At 36.4% G+C, this 21858-nt stretch overlaps 1 protein-coding gene across 4 annotated transcripts in view; it reads right to left on the bottom strand.

Annotated features, from left to right (window-relative positions):
• LOC129259291 (unconventional myosin-VI-like) overlaps positions 1-21858 on the bottom strand; it is a 76768-nt gene that overhangs the window by 52699 nt on the left and 2211 nt on the right. For all 4 annotated transcript variants that reach the window (XM_064098691.1, XM_064098689.1, XM_064098692.1 and 1 more), the window contains exons 2-9: positions 18017-18168; positions 11024-11093; positions 9877-9950; positions 8475-8604; positions 5608-5713; positions 2678-2834; positions 1673-1837; positions 18-104 (exon numbers count right to left, since the gene is read on the bottom strand). In XM_064098691.1, the coding sequence (XP_063954761.1) occupies positions 18-104; positions 1673-1837; positions 2678-2834; positions 5608-5713; positions 8475-8604; positions 9877-9950; positions 11024-11093; positions 18017-18133 (906 nt within the window). In that variant the 5' untranslated portion in view covers positions 18134-18168. The remainder of the gene's footprint in view (positions 1-17; positions 105-1672; positions 1838-2677; positions 2835-5607; positions 5714-8474; positions 8605-9876; positions 9951-11023; positions 11094-18016; positions 18169-21858) is intronic.

Below are 21858 nucleotides of genomic sequence, written 5' to 3' on the forward strand. Positions count from 1 at the left end.
AAGAATGTTTGCCTCACCACTTTACTCTGTCTGTCTGCTTTCTGATCCAGCTGCTTCTGAGACTCTTTGCCTGCAAAGTACTGAGTGATTCCGTTCCGTAAGTACTGTCAAGAAAAGAAACACAGATAACACTGTAACATCAAATGGAACCAGTCATCCCAACACTGTATGTATATATTAAATCCCAGGGGAAAGTTCTCTGTAAATCGCCTAAACTATGATTTGGTTTTCACAAAATAAGAATCTTCCTCATACTGTCAAAATCATAATATATAAATAATAAGAAACTATCATTCTTCGAAGCTCTCAATGGAATTTGTCTACATTCAATCAAGTACTTGTGTGGATTAATGTAGATCACAAATTTATTGATCATCTAAAGCGTACAGTGTGCCTTTTCAAGCTCAGAGAAAATCTTCAAATTCATCTTTCCCCCTGGTAATATCCGTTCATGTTCTTCAGTACGAGTCTTCAAAAACAAGCTAAACACCTGTTTGTTTTCTCAGTAATATTTCCTAATATTGTAAGCACTTGGAGAGTAGAATTTACTGTTATATATATATATATTGTCAATCGAAAAGTGTTATTTTAATGCTTACTGTATGTATGCATATACTGTAATACTAAGGTAAGGGTGTATTTGTGTATGTACGCATGTATGTATTTATGCATACTATTATATTACTGTTGGTATTGGGGTGGCATTTTACAGAAAAAATTTGGCTTTCGCTATTTTGTTTGAGAAACCTTAAAGAAACAAAGATGAGATCTGGAGAATATTAAAATCTGAAGTGAAATCGGATGTAAATAACGCTTTTCATCAATAAATTGGTATATTCTATTCATCATAAAGAAATAATTCTTGAAAGAATTCTTACATACTGGCTTGTAGTTTACGTGTATGTGTTAAAGAATGTACGAGACCAATTTTGGAGAGATCGCGTAAACGGCGGCCGAGATCAGAAGGAAGGGGGCATCATGGTCCCCCCCAGTCCTAAATACATCTCAAATAGCCCAGTCCTTTCGGGGCTAATGCTTTTTTGTGCAAATATGACAAGTTACCTGCACTAATACCAAATCATGAAGGGAGACAGGTATTTTTGAATTCTTGCCGTTTGCTGTGAAAAGGTTATTATAGGAAAGTTGAATGGTCATTGAGTTGAGAATAGTTTGCGATGAATGACATCAAATGCAGCCGTACTGCAGGATGCGCAAATTGCTGTCAGTAGGAATCGCATAGCAGTTTAATATGAAAGTGTGAGGGTAATGGGGGGGGGGGGTGGTGTGGGAAGGCTGTAGCCCCTGGTCAGTCTGGATTATCTTAATCTTTGTAGAGTGGAAAACGAATCTTGGGTCTGACGGTCAGCTGTAAAGCAACTTTAAGGCAAGGTCACATATAGACTCTCACACCAACCTTACAAGTAAAAACAGACATTTTGATAATTTTCGGCCAGTGATGGGATATCATATACTAGTCATGAGGGGCAACGTGGTGATAAAATCTGTCGGCTCCAAATTATCCAGACATTTATTAAAACCAACTGCCAGCCCCCCAGGCCTAGTTAGGGTTTCAGCATGAACTTACACACACTATTGGATACATCCTTAAAGCCGTTCATAAAGTTCAATATTTGTTGCGTTTCACTACGAATGATTATGCTAGGAAACAAACCTGATAATCGTCTGGGGTTTTGATGCACAGCTTGGCGCGCAGATCGTCGGGGGCGCCGGCGCAGAGATAGTAGAATATATGATAGTTCCTCTCCTCGACGTTCTGCCAACAAACACGCGGCTTCTCGAGCAGGTAGTGGGATACATAGCCCCCGACGACATTATGCTGAAAGAAAAACGAAAAAGGGTCTTCATTGGTAGCATGCAATAGGTGAGAACATCCAAGAACAGACCAGAGGAGACGAAAGAGAACATAGAAGCAAGCGAGACATAAAGACAATGAGACAAAGAGATCAAAGGTCATGACCTTAAAAATCGATCCAATACATTATTTGATGCATGTTTTGGATTCCTCTCTGAATTTTCTTTTGAATGGTACCAGTTTCGTGAAAATTGGTCAATACATTACGATGCAATGGCCATTAAAAGTTGAAAGTCACGCCCATTTTTGTCAAAACAAGGAGAAAAGGGCGGGCCGTAGCACGAGAACCGACAGACCAATTGGACTAATTTTGTTTGTTATATGCGTGGGCCATGGTAAATTTTATGTATACCAAATTACAACAAATTCTGAGAGGGTCGGGTGCAAAATTGCTCATTCATCGGGTGAATTGGCATGGAATGACCCAAAGAGACAGAGAGTGAGAGAGAAAAAAAAAAAAAATTAAGTCAGTGAGAGGGAGTTGATCGGTAGGTAGGGATACAAGAGAAAGATAATCTTGAGAGAGGGAGGGAAGGAATGAGAGCAAGGGAGAGGAAGGGACAGGGAGAGAGGAAGTGGAGATGGAGAGGGCAGAAGAAAAAGAGAGAAAGAAAAGAAACAACTTTTAATAATAACAAACAAAACAAAGTTATTTACCATACCTTGGCCAAAGGAATTCTGGCATGAAGAAATAACAATTTCTCTCTCAAATATACAAAGAGTACACTTTACAATGCAAAGCATCCACTTTGAAGAATGCACAAGGCCAAAAAAAAATAAATTAGTAAAAAATTTGAAACCAACCTTATCACCAAAGTGCATTTCCATGAACTTTCCGAAGCGACTACTGTTGTTGTTCCTGACTGTCTTGGCGTTGCCGAAGGCTTCCAGGAGTGGGTTAGCTTCGATGATTCTTTGCTCTATGATCCCTGCACTTTGCCCGTGAGATTCTGTTAGATACCTGACGGTGGAGAAAGAACGAGCATTATCAACCGAACGAGGCATTTCGGAGACAAGGCATGAATGCGTATTTTGCCTGTGTAAATCATGAAATATTATACAGATATTGCCTACCTAGAGTTTGAATATAACATTTCCTCTCCCCGACGGGGAGCGCTGAGGGAAAATATAATCCCTTGGGGAAAATGTAGCTTCAGAGGGGAGTTGAAATTTCATTTATTAAACGATAGACCAGGCAATATCTGTTATATTATATAGTCTATGTGGATTCGCCATCAGAGATTACATTCGTCATCTGGCTTCAACCCGAAATTCTTGCTACAGCTCTGATCCATCTACGTCATAATAGCATATATTTTTTGTGTGAAAATACATCAAGCGCGTTCTTCGTGCAATCGACGCGTTAACAGTAGCGCGTACATGTATAAACTACCTGATTACGCAACTTGTAAGCAGCGAGTGACGTCACCTTACTGAATATAACGCCGCAATTGACAATACAACACAGTTATATTCACTGAGGTGACATCAAAACCTAGAATATAACAAATGCGATCCTTGCAGTTATGGTCACGTGATGGTGTATTGACCTATCACTGATTTGAATCTACATAACCTAGATGTACAGTAATATATAACAATGGCCCACCAGAGTGAACGTGTATAGATAGATAGATAAATTTTATTTTCACACGGTAAAAAGCCCAAACAGATACAGAGCCTGATTTGCGTTGGGGCCGTACCATGAAAAAAATGTACAAAGTAAAAGGCACCAGATCTTAAATAACACATAAAACATAAGAATTGTAATTTTTTTTACCAGGTGATGACACAGAGATAAGTTAATACAAATAATTGAGTTATAATCAAATGATCAGTTGAAAATATACAGAATATCTTCAGTATGAATGCATAGTATAGAAAATATAACATTATTATAGGGATGACTACAGATCATAATAATTATACACCACTCCTCCTCAAATTTGTCATTTTCCAAATTTTGCGCCTCTATATAATGGTTCGTTACATCCATATGCCTATTCATCAAACCAAAGTGCAAGTGTCTCGTATGTTAACGATGTGCACCACTCTGTACACACTTTGCGTCTCAAATACTTGGCCAGGATTAGTTCATTAAAGTTCGCAAATAACTTGAAATCATGCGCACTGCATTGTATACACTTTACATCTCAAATACTTAGCAAGGATTAGTTCATTAAAGTTCACAAATAACTTGAAATCATGCGCACTGTGTTGTATACACCTTACATCTTAAATCTTAGCCAGGATTGGTTAAAATTCTTGAATAACTTGAAATCAGAAGTACCAACAGAAGTATTTGCTACAAACAAGAGCTTGAATTCCACATCATACAGAGCTTTGTGGGCCTAACGGTGGAAATAATAAAAATATTGACTGGCTTTACTTTTTGGGAGATGCATTATATTTCCCTCCGTAAACCCATATTACTTGTTATCCCTCCGGGCAATATAAAACTACTTCAGGAGGTTTATTTTCAATTGGTCCAATTACCAACTCGTCCACTATCACTTGGTCTATCGTCAGTTCGTCCACTATCCACATGGTGCAATTCCGTCAACTCACCACTTCGTCTAATAACCAGTTGGTCCAATAGCCATTAAAGGGATGGTCCAGGCTGAAAATATTTATATCTTAATACATAGAGTAGAATTCACTGAGCAAAATGCCGAAAATTTCATCAAAATCGGATAACAAATAATAAAGTAATTGAAGTTTAAAGTTTAGCAATATTTCGTGAAAACAGTCGTCATGAATATTCATTTAGGTGGGTTGATGATGTCACATCTCCACTTTCCGTTTTCTTATGTTATTACATAAAATCATGATTTTTTCATTATTTCATACTTGTGTGAATAATATGTCACTCTTATAATGAAATAAGTTGCAGCAATAAATATCTAAAGCACTATTCAATTGTCAATCTAATTTTTCTAGTTCTTGGAGGAAAAAATTTGAATAAACCTAATTTCATATAATAAAATACAAAAGAACAAGTGGAGATGTGACATCATCAGTCCACCTAATGAATATTCATGACGACTGTTTTCACAAAATATTGCTAAACTTTAAAATTCAATAACTTTGTTATCTGTTATCCGATTTTGATGAAATTTTCGGCGTTTTGCTCAGTGAATTCTACTCTATTTATTAAGCTATACATACTTTCAGCCCGGACCATCCCTTTAAGTACATACACCAATTTGTCTAATTGGACTAAGTGTTTCCTGATCTAGATCTATGATGATATAATGACAAGTCTTGATTTTATGGACTTTCTCATGAAATCACTGTTTGCTACAAGGCCCAAATTCACAAAGGTGGTTTTGAAAACCCACGGTTGAGTCCATGGTATATGCAGATTTCCTGTATAAATTACACTTATTTTACCGCGTATCGGGCACGTGTATTAAACATGTCCAATGCTGATGCGCGCTTTTGTCACAGTGCGCCAAAATGACGCCTGTTACCATGGTTAGATACGCTATTTTATTCATGAGTCCACTGTTTGAAGAGTGGACTCATGAATAAAATAGCGTTGATAACCACGGCAACAGGCGTCAATTTGGCACACTGTGACAAAAGCGCGCATCAGGATTGGACATTTTTCATACGCGCTAAATTAAGCGTAATTTATATAGGAAATCTGCATAAACCGTGGATTCAACCGTGGGTTTTCAAAACCACCTTTGTGAATTCGGGCCTAAAGGTTCAATGAAAAGAAAGATCACCTGAGTATATACTTGGTCGATTCTGTCTTGCCTGCACCGGATTCACCACTCACTATGATAGATTGACTTTGTTTAGAAGTTATCATCTCACGGTATGCTTTATCAGCTGCAAGAAAATATTAAATTTAATTATTTTAATAGTTTGTAACTACGACGTGTATATGCATCATTTGCAAATAAATACTCTTGTTATAAATGATAGGACTAAATCTCATATTCAATTTTGGGACAGTGATTTTCTATTTCAAAAAGTGGCCTTTCCATTTTTGAAACCTATAATCTTATTTTTAACTTGCTCTAAAGAGGAAATATTGTTTCATCATAGAAAATGTACATAACAATTAAAGATAAATACCACTTGTGGTAATGATCTCAAAATGAGTTTGGAATAAAATCCAGTTATCTGTTATTTTCTTGCTATTTCATTTATTGATTTGTTGTTTATACATGTATGATTGACATAATTACCTCTTAAAATTGTACACTTATTATCTTATTTTAAACTTGCTCTAAAGAGGAAATTTTGTTTCGTCATAGAAAATGTACTAACAATTAAAGATAAATACCACTTGTGGTAATGATCTCAAAATGAGTTGGAATAAAATCCAGTTATCTGTTATTTTCTTGCTATTTCATTTATTGATTTGTTGTTTATATGATTGACATAATTACCTCATAAAATTGTACACTTATATTCATACTTTGTTCTATTTAAATTGATTATATTGTACTTGTTTTATTTACATTCTGTTTAAATTTTAAAGCGCTTAGAAACTGTATTATAAGCGCAATATAAAAGCTCCATATTATTATCATCAAATTACCACTTAAGTGTTTGTATGTATAAATAAAAAATATGTGCCAAGTGACTCTGGAAGAAAATGCGTAATTGCTGAAAAATGAGCAAAATAAGCACAGAATTCCATCACATGTCGGGCATTTCTCGAAGCAATATTAATGCACTGTCCCACATAAGCTTTGCTGTGTGAGTGATCATCAGAATTATCGATTTGAGCAAAGATTTCATGATTTAACAAAGATAAGTTTACATTAATGTACCAGATCTAGATGTATGATAACATTTTGACAATTAACCTTGATTTAAAAGTCTTTCTCATGAAATAATTGTTTGGAGCAACTACTAACTTTAACCTTTTAACAAAAACATGAATTCTGTTCTGCAAAGATAAATTCACCTATAAGGAAATATAAAAAGTGTTACTGTACCCAAATGGCCTTTTTCTTGCTATTTTCAGGGGAAAAAATACGAAAATTAATACGTTCCTGCATGTAGCTTTGTATGAAGTAGCTTGGAACTAGATATGGGATACCATAAAATGGCACACTATTCTTGCTTCAAATCACCAGGGGGCCGTTTCATAAAGCTGTTCGTAAGTTAAGAGCGACTTTAAGAACAACTGGTGATCCTTTCTTAGGTGCTAAACCATCGCCAATGAATATACCATTTACCACAACTAGGATCACCAGTCGTTCTTAAAGTCGCTCTTATCTTACGAACAGCTTTATGAAACACCCACCTGCTCTTGTAATACTATGGCTACTGTTAGAAAAACCACATGCAGGGTGAATATAGTTATCATCTTAAATGATCTTTATTGATTATAAGGCCATGCAGTAACAGCTACATGTAGATACTGGAAAATGTCTGTGTTATAAAGCCTACGGGAATTCCTCCATTTTGGCACAGTATGCTACAATACACTGATACTGCACCTGTGGCCGACCAGGCAGACAAAAATATACATGTATGTTGCCAATACACCTGTAAAATGCCCTAGATTGATGAAAATATATTCTACAGAGTTTAGAGAATGGGGTTTTAAGATAATATGAACAGAGTTTGACTTTTTTTCACAATCACTATCAGACTCTTCAAGTACAGTCACCGTGAGACCTGCACTCATTATTTATCACCGAGTTACGTGTACATGGATCTGATCTTATATTTCAATATTTTATGAATTACTTTATCTTGTGCCTTCATTAATGCTTGTAGAAATATGCAATAAGATCCAACACTTAAATGTTAGATATATGGTAACGTACATAATACTGCATGAATGGGAGTGAACGTATGGTCCATCGTTCAAGTGCATACCCATATTGACATAGCAAACAAGTTTAACATAAAATAAATCATCATTTCCCATCCATCTGTTCATTCTGAATTACACATTGTAATTTGCCCTATAGAACGTACAGTACATGAGGCTGTCGTGCATATTTTCTGGGCAAGCACCCTTGTCCCGATTTATCTCCATGACACTGATATCCATCCATAATGTCAATAGACATTAACTGTTTATTACTTCCACAGCGGAAATCATGGGGGGCCTTTTCACACGTGAATCTTAAATCATCTTGTAATGATGATTGCTATTCGTATCGTGACTGTGATTAGCGTTTGTGATTCTAATCATGTTCTACATGTAGTTTGGTTTCACACGTGGTAAATATTCGTCATTAGCCGTATTTTTCACTGGAATCATCATTCAAATTACGATTTTTTTTCACCGTGTGAAAGGGGCAGTAGGGCAATCCAGAGTCACATTTTGTTCATTCATTTCATTCAATTCATTTATCTTCCCCTTTTAATCTTTTCATATTTACAATGATGGTTCAATTAAATAACATTTCAATCAATTTTTACCATAAAATAACAGCATGAAATCGAAAGGGAAGGAGACTGAAAAAAAAAGCAGACCTTGTTTGGTGAAGGCCCCTTTTTCTAAGAACATTATATAAATTACGGTAAACATTAAAATTGAAATAATACAAAATCAATAGAATTATTTAATGAATAATAAAATAAATCTATAGATATAAAATTGCTTGCTCCAACCTACCTATAGCAAATACATGCGGTGGTAACGTGCCCAGCGATTTTCCCTGATATTTTTTTATGTTGCCAGATGAATACAGGTCTCCCATCTCCTTGTATGGGTTGACAGCAATGAGGATGTTTGCCACATACGTCTGCAAAAAAGTCCCCCAAAATATTCTTAAAGGTCAAGTCCACCCAAGGAAAATGCTGACTTGAATAAATAGAGAAAAATCAAACTAACATAGTGCTGAAAATTTCATCAAAATCGGAAGTAAAATAAGAAAGTTATGACATTTTAAAGTTTCACTTATTTTTCACAAAACAGTGATATGCACAACTAGGTGAGTCAGTCGATGATGTCCATCACTCACTATTTCTTTTGTTTTTTATTGTTTGAATTATACAATATTTCATTTTTTATAGATTTGACAATAAGGACCAACTTGAATGAACCATATAGTATCAAACAATGCTAATTCCACATGTTCAGGGAGGAATTAATCGTTGTATCACTTGACAATGAGGAGAAAATTATAATATTTCACATTTCATATAATAAAATACAAAAGAAATAGTGAGTGGATGACGTCATAGTCTCCTCATTTGCATACCAGCCAGGATAACTGTTTTGTGAAATTAAGCGAAACTTTAAAATGTCATAACTTTCTTATTTTACATCCGATTTTGATGAAATTTTCAGTGTTATGTTTGTTGGATTTTTTTCTTTTTATTCAAATCAACTTTTTGTTGGGGTGGACTTGTCCTTTAAGGTAAAGCATGAATGTTGGCATGATAACAAATTAAGTCAACATTTATAAGACAGTTAAAATAATGCTAGAACCATTATTAAATAATGAAAGACAAAGCTTGGCAAACTTGCTAAGCAACTGCAAACAGATTTGATGTGTAGATTTTTCATCGTTTTCAGTTTTGCTTATATTGGATTTTGCTTTGCTTTTTTTTTTTTTTTTTACTTTTTCAAAAAATTTATATGTATTCTTTGTTATTTTGCTATTGCCTGCAAATACGGTTTTCCAAGAAATTCTGTTAAATCTGTATTCTTTCTCAAGTTAATAAAATATGACTGTTTACATTTATTTTGGGGTCTAATTTACACTGTACATTCATATTAAAATTCATCAAAAGAAGCTTTAGGAACTTAATGTATTAAACAAACACATGTTTACAATAATCAATAGAATAGAAGAAATTAAAGATTTTTTCAGACTCACTTTATTTTATGTTTTCGGTTTTCTCAACAATTATTTGTATTATTTTGCCCTTTCTTGGTGGCAGCACCAATAATGCTCATTTGCCTCCTAAGCTGCAGATTTTGCAAATTCATGAATTCCTTCTCTTTTTATACTGATATAAAATTTAATTTTAACGTACATATATGGACAAAATAAAAAAAATTTACGTACATAGATCCCATTTTTCTTGTAACGCAGCCGTAGGTTATTGAGCAATGTGGCCTCATTAAGGTACATCAAGGAACCTAGAAAAACAAGAGTTGATAGAAAGTTTCAGCAAAATAATATCCGGTAAAGACAAAAGTAAAGACGGAGAAAGAGAGAGAGGGATGGATGAAGGGAGGGGAAAGATAGAGGGATAGTGGGAGAGTTACAGTGACAGATGGAGAAATTGGTGGAGGAAAATATAGATGGATGGGGGTGGAGCATTGGAGGGAAACAGGGATGGAGGGAAAAGAGAGAGGAATGGAGAGGGGAAAAACAGGGTGATGGAGGGGAAAATAACAGAACAGAGGGAAAGATGGAAGGAAGGAGCAAAGAGGGGGATGGAGGGGAAAATAAGAGAACAGAGGGAAAGATAGAGGAATGGAGGGAATGTAAGAGTCATGGGGGGGGGAGACTGAATGATGTGTGATGGAGGGGAAAGAGAGTCTGGCGGAGGGAAAGAGGGGAAAAGAGCGATGGAGAGAAGAGGGGCATGGAGGGGGGAAAATAACAGAAAGGAGGCAAAGAGAGAGGAACGGAGGAAAAAAAAATAACAGAATGGATTCAGGTAGAGGGATGGAAGAAGAGAACGAAGGGGGGGGAGGGGAGATAGACGGAATAAGAGACAGATCTTTCTGATCTTATACACTTATTTCTCTGTTTCACACAAGCCAATCTGCTCCCACGGTTTCATTCTCTTTTGAAAAAAATTGGTAGAATGTGCTCCTCTCATTTGCCAAAGATATTATACTCTCCTGGAGAATGCCATAGGTTTTTTTTTCATAGACCAAACCTTTGTCAATTTTACTTGCAAATGGGAATTAGAATTTATACCAAATGGCTAGTACTTAGTAGACAAACTGGCTGAAGATAAACTAAGATTAGACCAAGAGGGATGAGACCAAACGGAAAGTAGACGAAGTGGGGGTAGACCAAGTGGCAATTTAGTGTAAAGACATTCTTGACCAATGGGACACCGTTTCTAGACAGTTCTTTATAGACAAACTGGTTGAAGATAAACTAGGATTAGACCATGTGGGATGAGACCAAACGGAAAGTAGACGAAGTGGGGGTAGACCAAGTGGCAATTTATCATCACACGATATCAACTTACAATTATCGTCCACTGATTTAGCTTCATCGTCTTCTGCAGGGAACACTCGATCATACGATGCACTCACAGCCTGCATGAAACAAAAAAAGAGACTGTTTATTATTATACTTGCTGACATAGCATAACATCTCTTTATCAGTTGGTCTTCAACCCTGGCTTGAGCTAGTCTGCTATGTAGACTCTGAATGGCTCGTGAGGTGGGATCTCAGCCCGCGAAGCGCGCTGCTGCTTATTTGCGAAGCAAACCAGCCTATTAGCTGTGGTAGACACACTGCAGATGTGGGTCTACATTTGTAGACTAGGCTTGAGCAGAGCTGCTGTCAAGCACTTCAAGGAGTGTTTCAAGGAATACATTCCGGCCAGCTACATGTAGATACCCATTTACATGTACCTCAGCTGGGTTGCTGTCAATGAGGAGAAATATTTCAAAAGGTTAGCAATTTCAAATATTATCATCTTTTGTTGTGGCTCAGCAGATAAGTCACCATCAGATTTCAGACTTCAGTAAATACATGTACTGTAGGTACTCATGCTTGAGCACCTGTACGTTTCCTTGTTGAAACCCTACATGTATTTGCAAATATAATTAATTGATTAATTAATTTATTGATTATCTAAACTAACCATTTTCACCAGTCTTGGCTTTAAAAGTGGTTGTGCATGGTGGCAATTAAAAAAAGTTTGCATGGAATTCAATAAAATGACCACCCAAGTGTCTGTACATGTATGCATGAATAAAAAGTATGCATGCGCCAAAGGATCCTGCGAGATATTGTGTAATTGCTGAGAAATATTAGCGAAATAAGCATGGCATTTCATAAAAATGTCTGGACTTTTTCTATTAAAGCAATAATAATGCACTGCCTCACTGTGTTGGCAAACTGCAGCATGATCATTTTATCAGCTATTTATGACTTCACAAAGTTCAGTTTAGGTACATGTAGTTATGCTTTTCACACTGCATTTTCTTAACCCCATGCTATCTTTTTTTAATTCACACTGTCATTCTTAACCCCATACTATCTGCTTAGCCAGGGTTAACGCCTTAACCCCGGACTATCCCACAGCTCATGAGTATTGATAATTTTACCATACAGAGCGTGATTAACATGCAATTTCGACTTCTGTGATTGACTATTAAATGCTTAGCCACAATAAGCCAGCTAGCCCTCTTTGCTAAAAGGTACTGTGTAAGAAATGGGCTAAGCTTGACCCCCAGAAATTTGGTGGGGCTAAGGCCCCACCAATTTTCCGGGGTTAAGGAAAAAAAAGTAGTGTGAAAAGCATATAATTGTACCAGAATGAGATATACAGATCTGCCTCTTCAATTATAGGGCTCTGTAAAATGAAACTGAAATCAAATCTTTTCTTATCAAGTTGCATGTAACATGTACTTCTACACGTATGTGAACCATTAATCCTATAAAACTACATGGGCCCTCCTCATTTTTCATTGTATTTCACAGAACAAAATGTCACAGATTCATATTAATTTGAGCTCATATATATGTACGTGTAACATTTACAGTATCAAATATGAAAGCACTTCTAATGACACGTTTACATTTCCTTGTATTCAGGACAATACCTTTCATTAATAATAGACATTGTTCTCTGAATATTTTTTTCTCCATTTCAATCCTAGATGTTTAATTTTCAAAGGTACACGCATTTCTCTAGTAATTCTCACTAATGATAAAATATGAAATACACTGCAAAAACTCTGGTGTTGATTTAACACCAGCCCGGAATCTATATACATGTACATGTATGTCCACACCAGAGAAGTGTTAAACAACACCAGTTATTAGTATTAAAACAGCATTGGTTTGATTCCAAACTGGTATTGTTTCAATACTTCTCTGGTGTGGACATATATAGATGTAGATTCCGGGCTGGTTTTAAATCAACACCAGAGTTTTTTGCAGTGTACAGTACATTGATCAGCATCAAGTTGGGTCTCAATCATGACATCACCCTTTCATGATTATCCTGAAACAATGGTTGACAAAAGTGTACAGTACTTGGCACATTGTACATGTAATGTTTGTCTTTCAACGCAAAATTTAACGAATCAAACACTTTTATAGTTCCCATGGGATCTCAATGACCAATCCCATATCTCCTCTGCTTGTAGTTGTAGGTCATGGTTAATTTGATACTATCATTATACAGGCAGCTTTAAAACATCAGCCTGGCCAATTAAGCCGGGTTCCAGCGGAGTGACACCAGGATTTTCAAAAAGAAAGGGGGCGGGCACATTTTCCTGATGAAAATTTGACAAGCAAAAAATAGGTCCTCAGTTTCAAAGGGGGGGGGGGGCACACTTGGATAAAAAGGCATATTTACAGTACAATTTTTTATTATGGCTCTTAAAAGGGCGGGGGGGGGGGGGGGGGGCACAAGTCAGATGTGCCCCCTGAATCTGCCTATTTCAAATGTCATTTCTTCATTTTGCCATTAACCTTGATATCTGCAAATAATTTGGGGTGAGGGTCACAACCAATCCCAACTAGACGTCAGGGTTCAAAGGATTAAATATTTCTGTAAGTTTAAAATTCTCACTCGTGGCACTTGCCAAAAAAAAAAAAAAGGCGCAAACCAACAGGGGAAAATAATGAGGTCACTCTCATCGTTGGGCATGGAGTTTATCCATGTTCATTTTCCACACAGGTGTACTGTATAAAATGGGTACCCAGTAGGATTACCTAATGTACTCGGAAGCCCAATGGGTAGCATTGCTTAGGTTGGGGTAATAGCAAACAGCAGTTTGAGACATCATTCTTTCATTATTATCATATTATTGTTATCATTATCAAAAATAATAGTAATGATAATAATAATAACAATGATGATAAAATAATAGTCAGACTACGAATTATCATCATTGGTATTATTTTTATCACAACTAAATTATCATATATTTTAATTTATCATTATTTATATCAATTGATGATAATAACAGTAATAATAATGATCAAATAATCATTGTAATAATTTGTATTATTATTATTGTCATTTCCATTATTGTTATTATTGAATTATCATTGCTATGCTGCACGTGAAAATTTTCAGCAACTAAAATGTACATTGTGTATGTACATGTACCGGTACATGTATGTATCCTCTGACCTTTGCTCAAACTCATTGCAGGAAAAAAATAAAGTACTCTGCAAGTCACTTTAATACACTACTGTCTTCTGAACAGGGAAAGATCATTAGACTGCAGACTACACTGTACATATACATGTACACATGTGCATGGAGGGAATTGTATTATAATTTTATAATAGTTGCCATGGAAACCTGAGAGTCTGCATCTTGAGTCCTTCATGTATCACCAATGATGACTGAGAGCACTGCATTGCATTTATTCATTCATTCATCTCCACACAATGAAAAATGTACATTGTTTGTATCGCAAGTAGGTATGCCCCTGGTAGTCCCCTCAGAGTGCTGGCTTTTGTCTGAATCAAAATTGAAATTATTTTCTCTTTAGCAGAGCTGCCAACCTCGGTTGACCAAGAAACATACTGATCCATAATTAAAATCATATTTTGAAGGAAAAAATATATTTTGGTACAAAAATTGATAAATTACACATATGAATCATGCCAAGTTAACAAAATACATATTTTGCAATAATAAAACATATTTTGTCACTTTTGATTATGAAAAAAACATACATCGTTAAAACATTTATTAGTTGGCAGCTTTGCTTTAGATAGTCATAGTTTTATCATTTAACGCAATTGATACAGTGTACCTTGTTTGTTGGCTTGCTCATATTGGTACCATACTGGATTTAATCATTTAATTTAATGTTAAGACTGATTTGAAAACTCAAATTTCTCTAGTTTGCCAGATGAAAATAATAACTTCACTTTCATGAAATGAAGAAGTACATGTATGGAGGTGTTTATTTTGGAGATGACAAGTTTCCAGACAATAAACTTGTAAAGCAAAGTGACATTTTTTTAAAGTCTGTGACTACAGGCTTCTGTGATAGAGGTCAATATGCATAAAGTGGTACTCTTTTTTGTTGTACATACATGCATGTAAAAAGAAATCAAGGAATGATATCATCCAACACCAATACAACATATGCACATACATGTATACTAGTAGCAAAAAACCCTTATTCCATGGGGATATGGGCGAGTTTGGGAAAATGCTGATTGCAATGTTCACAGCGAAATGCACACGCAGGCATTGGAAACGACTATAGTTGCTGAGGACACCCGGCCTTTATCCAGCACAGCCCATTAATATTCCTTAATAGGTTTCAGTTTTAATACCTTTCTAGATAATCTACAGATACCTTGAATATTTTTAGGACTTTCGGGGCCGCCGACTGGCCTAAACCACAACATCTAGCAACTATTAAAAACAACATGAAAATAAAAAGCAGTTACTACTAGTAGTAATACATTTCTATGTAGGCTGAAATATTTAATGAAAATATGCATTTTCAGACTCAAAAAGGCAAAAAAATATACTTTCAGATAATAATAATAAGAATAACAATAATAATAATACTAATAATAGTTGGTTTATAGTGCTTTTTGCCTGAGAAAACAAACCGCTGCTATTACTACACTAGCTTTAGCTCGAGCTAAATGTACCATTTTCATCGGCGTTCAGTGCATTCAAGGAATTAATCCTGCTGGGTACCCATTCATCACTTCCACCTGGGTTGAGAGCACCACATTGTACATAAATTTCTTACTGAACAAGTAGGTTTTACATTGAAGCTATCGTATGCCATGAAAAAAGTTGGGTAGTGTAGATTGTCCTTTCAATAAAGAATTTCATTAAATAGTAAGATGCATCGATATAAATCACAGTTTGGTATGCTACATTAAAGCTTTAATCTAGGGACAGTGGTTTTCCGTTTTACTGGTAAATAAAACAGAAATTTCGGTTTGGTTCTTATACTTTTCATGTAAAAATTTATGGAATTCACCTTTGCAAAAAAGAATTCAGAATTTCCTATTTAGATCAAGTTGAAACGGAATTACAGATTTTCAGAAACGGAAAAGACAGTTTTATCAAACGGAAAATCACCGTCTCTAATAATCAGTAACACTAACAAAGCCAACCTAATCAAAGCTATTAGTATTATCAACAATTTGAATGACATTGATAATGAACCCCGATATAAACGGCATGGTCACACAACATTTGCTCAGACTGCGACAATTGCTCAGGCCTTAATTTCGTCTAAGATGTAGAATTAGGGTTATGGTGGCAATAGGGTTTTAATAGTGTTTAAAAACCAGGGTTGAAGTTGGTCATTCGATTAGTGTGTGGACGATTAAAGTGCAGAGCAAGTTTTGCTGAAGCAAATGTCATGGAACCCAATGGTACAGCAGGGCGGGGCGAAGGAACAATTCAGGAGTGAGAGACATTTCGTACCTTCTCGGACTGGAAAGGCTGAATGGGGACAGCATCAAACCTATAGTTAACCCCGATATCATTATCAATGGAGAAGGGGGAGAGGCAGGGATAGAACAATTCTGGTGGGTGTTTCATAAAGCTGTTCGTCAAGAGCCACTTTAAAGAGAAATACCAGTAGTTGCAGTAAACACTGATTTCATGAGAAAGTCTGTAAAACAAGGCTTAATTGTCAGTATATCATAGAGGATCTAGATCTGGTACAGTACATAAACTGAACTTTGTGAAATCTTGAAATCTACGCTGAAAAATGTTCACACTGAAGATCACCAACACAGATAAGCGCACGTGGGACAGTGTATAATAATTGCCTTGAATGTCGGGCCCGACGCTTGACCCGAATCCTGTGCTTATTTGCTGATTTCTCAGCAATTACACAATTTCTTCCAGAATCCTTTGGCACATACATGTATGTTTTATTGATATACAAACAGACACGTTGGTGGTCATTTAATTCGATTCTGTACGAACTCATTTTGATATCGTTACCAAAACTGGCATTTACCTTTAAGAATGACTGGTGATCCTTTCTTGTGGTAAATGGTATTGGCGATGATTTAGCGCAGAAGAAAGGTTCACCAGTCGTTATCAAAGTCGCTCTTAACTTACAAACAGCATTATGAAATGGCCCCCAGGAATGAGAGACATTTCCAACCTTCCTGGAGTCGACAGGCTCAATGGGGACCGCATCAAACCGTGGACCTATGAAGAGATGGACTATCAACGCGAGCATTTCTTTGGTCCAATGATAGTCACCGTCGCTTGGTTATGCACATCTTAATGAGAACATACAGGTGTTGTAACAATAGCAATTACCATGACTACCAAGGCGTATCTGATTACCTAAAGACGGAACAGTTATCCGGTCTTGATTTTTGTTGGCTGATACCCTGTTTTAGCATGAGCCTTTCAGTCAACATGCTTCATATTTGGAGCGGCAAACTTGAGAAGCAGACGATCTTTATGATATAAAATATGATATCATTCGATCCGCTAACTACCGCTCACACTTAAGGACCTCAATAACATTGAGAGATACACGATGTACACAATCTATATATGTTATGTACCACGTATATCTGGAATATTATGGAGAAACTTGGGAAAATTAAATTTTAAATGGTAAACAATCAATCACAATATTGCCTCTATATTAAAATATGCAGACATTTCTCCCAAATAAAACACATGGAACTAAGATTACCAAAGGTAAAAAAGAACTGCACATCGATATGCCATGATTTAAGTGATTTGTTGTCTATTGCGCATATAATTTGTGAAATATAAATGTCCAGTCACGAACTGCTTCCGTCCCTTCTCACGGTGACGATCATGGAACCAAAGAAGACTAGTATGAAGAGAATGTTATTCAGAGGACAATTACAGTCACCTGTTAGTGAATTCATTAAGTAAGCGATGAATGTCCATCTCTTCATAGGTCCATGATCAAACCTATAGTTAACCCCAATATTATTATCAATGGCGCAGGGGGAGGGGATGGGAGGGAACTGTTCAAGAATGAGAGATATTTCTTACCTTCCCTGAGTCGACAGGCTGAACGGTGATACCATCAACCCCAATATCAATCACTCTACCGAGCTGGAATCCATGCTCTAGATGGGGCACCCATACTTTACGATTCTCATCAAACATGGCTGATGTCTACAGCATTCTTCACTTCGTGAAATCTGAAAGACAAAAAAAAAAAAAATGGGAATTGTAATGCATTATTTACCACACCATGGCCAGTATTCAATTCAAAGTATCGATTGACAACTGAAGTAAATTACTAAGTATTTTACTGGCTAAGCCAACTGCTTTTACATGTACATATCATTGCATTCAACTCACTTTTTTTTTTTTTTACTTCATCAACACCAATACGTCGGTGGTACGGGGAAATTACTGCTTTGATTACTCCCTTTTTCAAACCTTGCTTTACATATCTGTAGATACTCTGAATGACAACAGTTCAAAAGCTCCCCCTTCCCACTCACAAGACCCCTGTTACAAGTAACTCTGACTGTTCCTCACGCCTGCGAAATTGTCCCGCTGGAGTACCGGTATCACAAAGTTAGTGGCATGCACAACTTACAGGTGTCAAATTCCATCACTCCATACCACGCCTCTAGCGCCATGCATGGCTAGCGTCCACATACACGCACAGCACTCGGCCGCTCCCACACACCATACCTATAGTAACGCAATCCTGTTCTGTAGACATCTTTTTCACTGCTTCCACCCTGCCTGTGGTGAATCTGCATGTAGATTTATGCAACATACAACACACATTTTAAAAATTCTTTCATGGGTCACTTTTGTAACGAAAAATACTCAGTTCCAGGCAGTAGCCTATGATTTTTTTTTTGGCCATATGTATTGAGAAATTTGTCACCTCTCTACTCATGTGTATATGCACTCGTCGTGTACAAAGTCAACGGGGATGGAAAGAAGTCACCAGCTGACAAAATAAACGGCAGTGAATGGATTTTTCCCTGACAAAGTTTAAAAATTGATAAAAAACCCTTCCCAGTTTTGCATGTTTTTGCAGTGAATCACATGTATATTCTCTGTATAAAAACAATAAACAATGTACAACCAATTCGTACCAACTACCACCATAACCAGTCATTAAATAGATTTTGTTTTGATATAGCAAGTAGCAACAATTGAACAAAGTCACTCTGACTACGGTAGTGCTTTCAAATTTTGGGCTGATCAAAATTACCTTATTTTCCCCTCATTTGACATATTTGCAGCATTTCCCCCTGAGTTGAGGTGTTTAAAAAAAATCAAATTCCCTGATCATGCTGATTTTTCCCCGACTGGAAAAAAGTAACATAATTTTCCCTGAATGGGCTGGGAACCTGTATTTGTCTTTAATGAAAGATACATGTAAGTAATAACGCATATACAGTGCGTCCCACAAAAAAACGAAACCGAGATTTATTGATGATTTATCATAACTTAATCACAAATACAATAGACAAATGACCTACCATTTTAAAGCTTAGAATCTCCTCTTTCATCTGAAATTACTTAGATTATTCCTCATTCACGCATGAGTGAGCAAAAACAATTTGAAAAGGGGATACTAAAAAGTCACTTGGCGGGCCGTATCTGGGTTTTAAAAAGAAAACCACATTTTTAAAAAGTTCAATATCTGCTCTTTAATTTGATACCTCAATTACAGAAAATGGTCAAGAAATAACAAAGTTCTGGTTATTTGAAATAAGGCTTGAATTTCAATAATTTCATAAAATGAAGAGGTTTTACAGGCTAGCGTTTAAACTCACTCGACACTCCGTTTTGTTGACGATCAGCCATGCATTTAGTCTTTTGTTAACGTGCGATAGCTTCTGTGGGAAACCGGTGAAAACACGATTATTTAATGAAATTGTGGAAATACAAGCATTGTTTCGAGGGATCATAACTTCTTTACTTCGTGACCAATTTCTGTGATTAAGGTATCAAAGAAAAGAGCAGATATTGAACTTTTTAGTCATGTGATTTTCTTTTTGAAATTCAGATACCCCCTGCCAAATGAGTTTTTGGCATCCTTTCTTCGAATTGTTTTTGCTCACTCATGCGTGAATGAGGAATAAGTAATACCAGATGAAAGAGGAGATTCTAAGCTTTACATTGGTAGGTCATTTGTATATTTTATTTATGATTAAGTTATGATAAATCATCGCTAAATCTCGGTTTCGTTTTTTCTGGGACGCACTGTATATTAAGCTTGAGTCATATCGATTATTTTGAAAACCAGTGTTCGACAGCTTTAATTCGATCGAACATCGATGCATCGAATATTGGAGGCGGGGAAAATTCAGTCTTTTTAGCGTCGACGCATTACGCACTACTGACGGTATGCGCTGGCGTTGGCCGGGTGAGCGTTGCACAAGCAGATGACTGAGCAAAGTTTGTTAGTATTTTCCATGATCACAAAACACAAACAAGGCCGGGGACCAATGCAGAATTCTTCCCAAAATATCTTCAACAATGATATTTGCCGATGACCACATACAAGTTTAAAATGAAACAATAATAAAGACATGAATCACGCAGAGTCAATCCGAATGATTTTTGGTCAACTAGCATTCGCAGTCCAGACTCGCATTCACCAGTCCCGTCCGCAGCCCCGTACACTCACTCTCCCGAAACGACAGGCGTGCTTGTCAGCGCCAGCAAACAAGTGCAACCAACGGAGAGCGCTGTAACTTGCCTGAAATTGTGTAGTTGGATCCAAAATGAGTTCCAAATAAATTTATGAGAATAAATACGTAATTTTCTCTGGATGGTCATTTGAATTGCTATTCAATGCTGATATGACGATTGTGAGGAAAGATTGTGGAATATGAGTTCTGACGATGTTCGAGAATTAATCGTGATACTGACAACCCATTTTTTTTTGGACACAATTGAGCGTGCGATCAAAATAAATACGAATGTTTCGAATCGAGCCCTAAATTCATATAAATTATTACGATTTAACAAGATTTTATGATCATACTAAGAATATTGACGATGTCAGCAAAGTATGTTATGTTCATATGGAAGAATTAATACTGGCAATATTTCAATTGTTATTCCATCTCTGGACGCCTCCCCGACGTCTCCTCCGAGCTCCGAGAAAAGAAGCACAATGCGCATGCGTGTTTATTTGATGACGTGTGACATATTTTCCATTCATGAAATCAGAGCCAAAAGTTGGGCACAAACTAGCTTCAAATTGATGGGAAAAAATATCAAACGCAATTTTCTCTGTTTTGTCATGTAAAATGTTATTATATGGTGATTTTACGATTTTGAAAAGAGTTTTTGCATGTAGACAATGTTCGAGAATCAATCCTGACCTGATAATTCTTTTTTTTAGACAAGTGCACTCACTCGACTCAAGTCGATCGTCATGAGATGTCCGCCATTGAAAATTGAAAGAAATACTTGAACGTTTCACATCAAGCTCTGAATTCATATTAATGATTATCATATGCAAATTATTGTTAAATATTACGATTAAATAATGTTCTGTGGTCATGATATTAATATTGTTCATGAAAGCAAGATTTATTTTACGTTGATTGCGTCAATTTCCGGCCATTTTCTGGTTTGATTAAAGAACAGTACTGCGCATGCACAATCGATGGCCATGACTGCCATTCATGAATTCACCGTGCATAAATTATCTCGGCACGAGCAGACGAGTAAGACTCGAACTATGATCGAAATAAACTTCAAATTAATGGTGAATACTAGGCATCATAAATTACACAATCGGTTTCATTTTGGGGGCAATAGAAATCAAGTAAGTAGTAATCAAGTTGGACATTACTGATATTTTGATGACTGATTGTGTGAAACACACGAATCCGCGGCCG

Source organism: Lytechinus pictus, chromosome 4 (assembly GCF_037042905.1).
Source record: "Lytechinus pictus isolate F3 Inbred chromosome 4, Lp3.0, whole genome shotgun sequence".
In the NCBI taxonomy this organism is placed as follows: domain Eukaryota; kingdom Metazoa; phylum Echinodermata; class Echinoidea; order Temnopleuroida; family Toxopneustidae; genus Lytechinus; species Lytechinus pictus.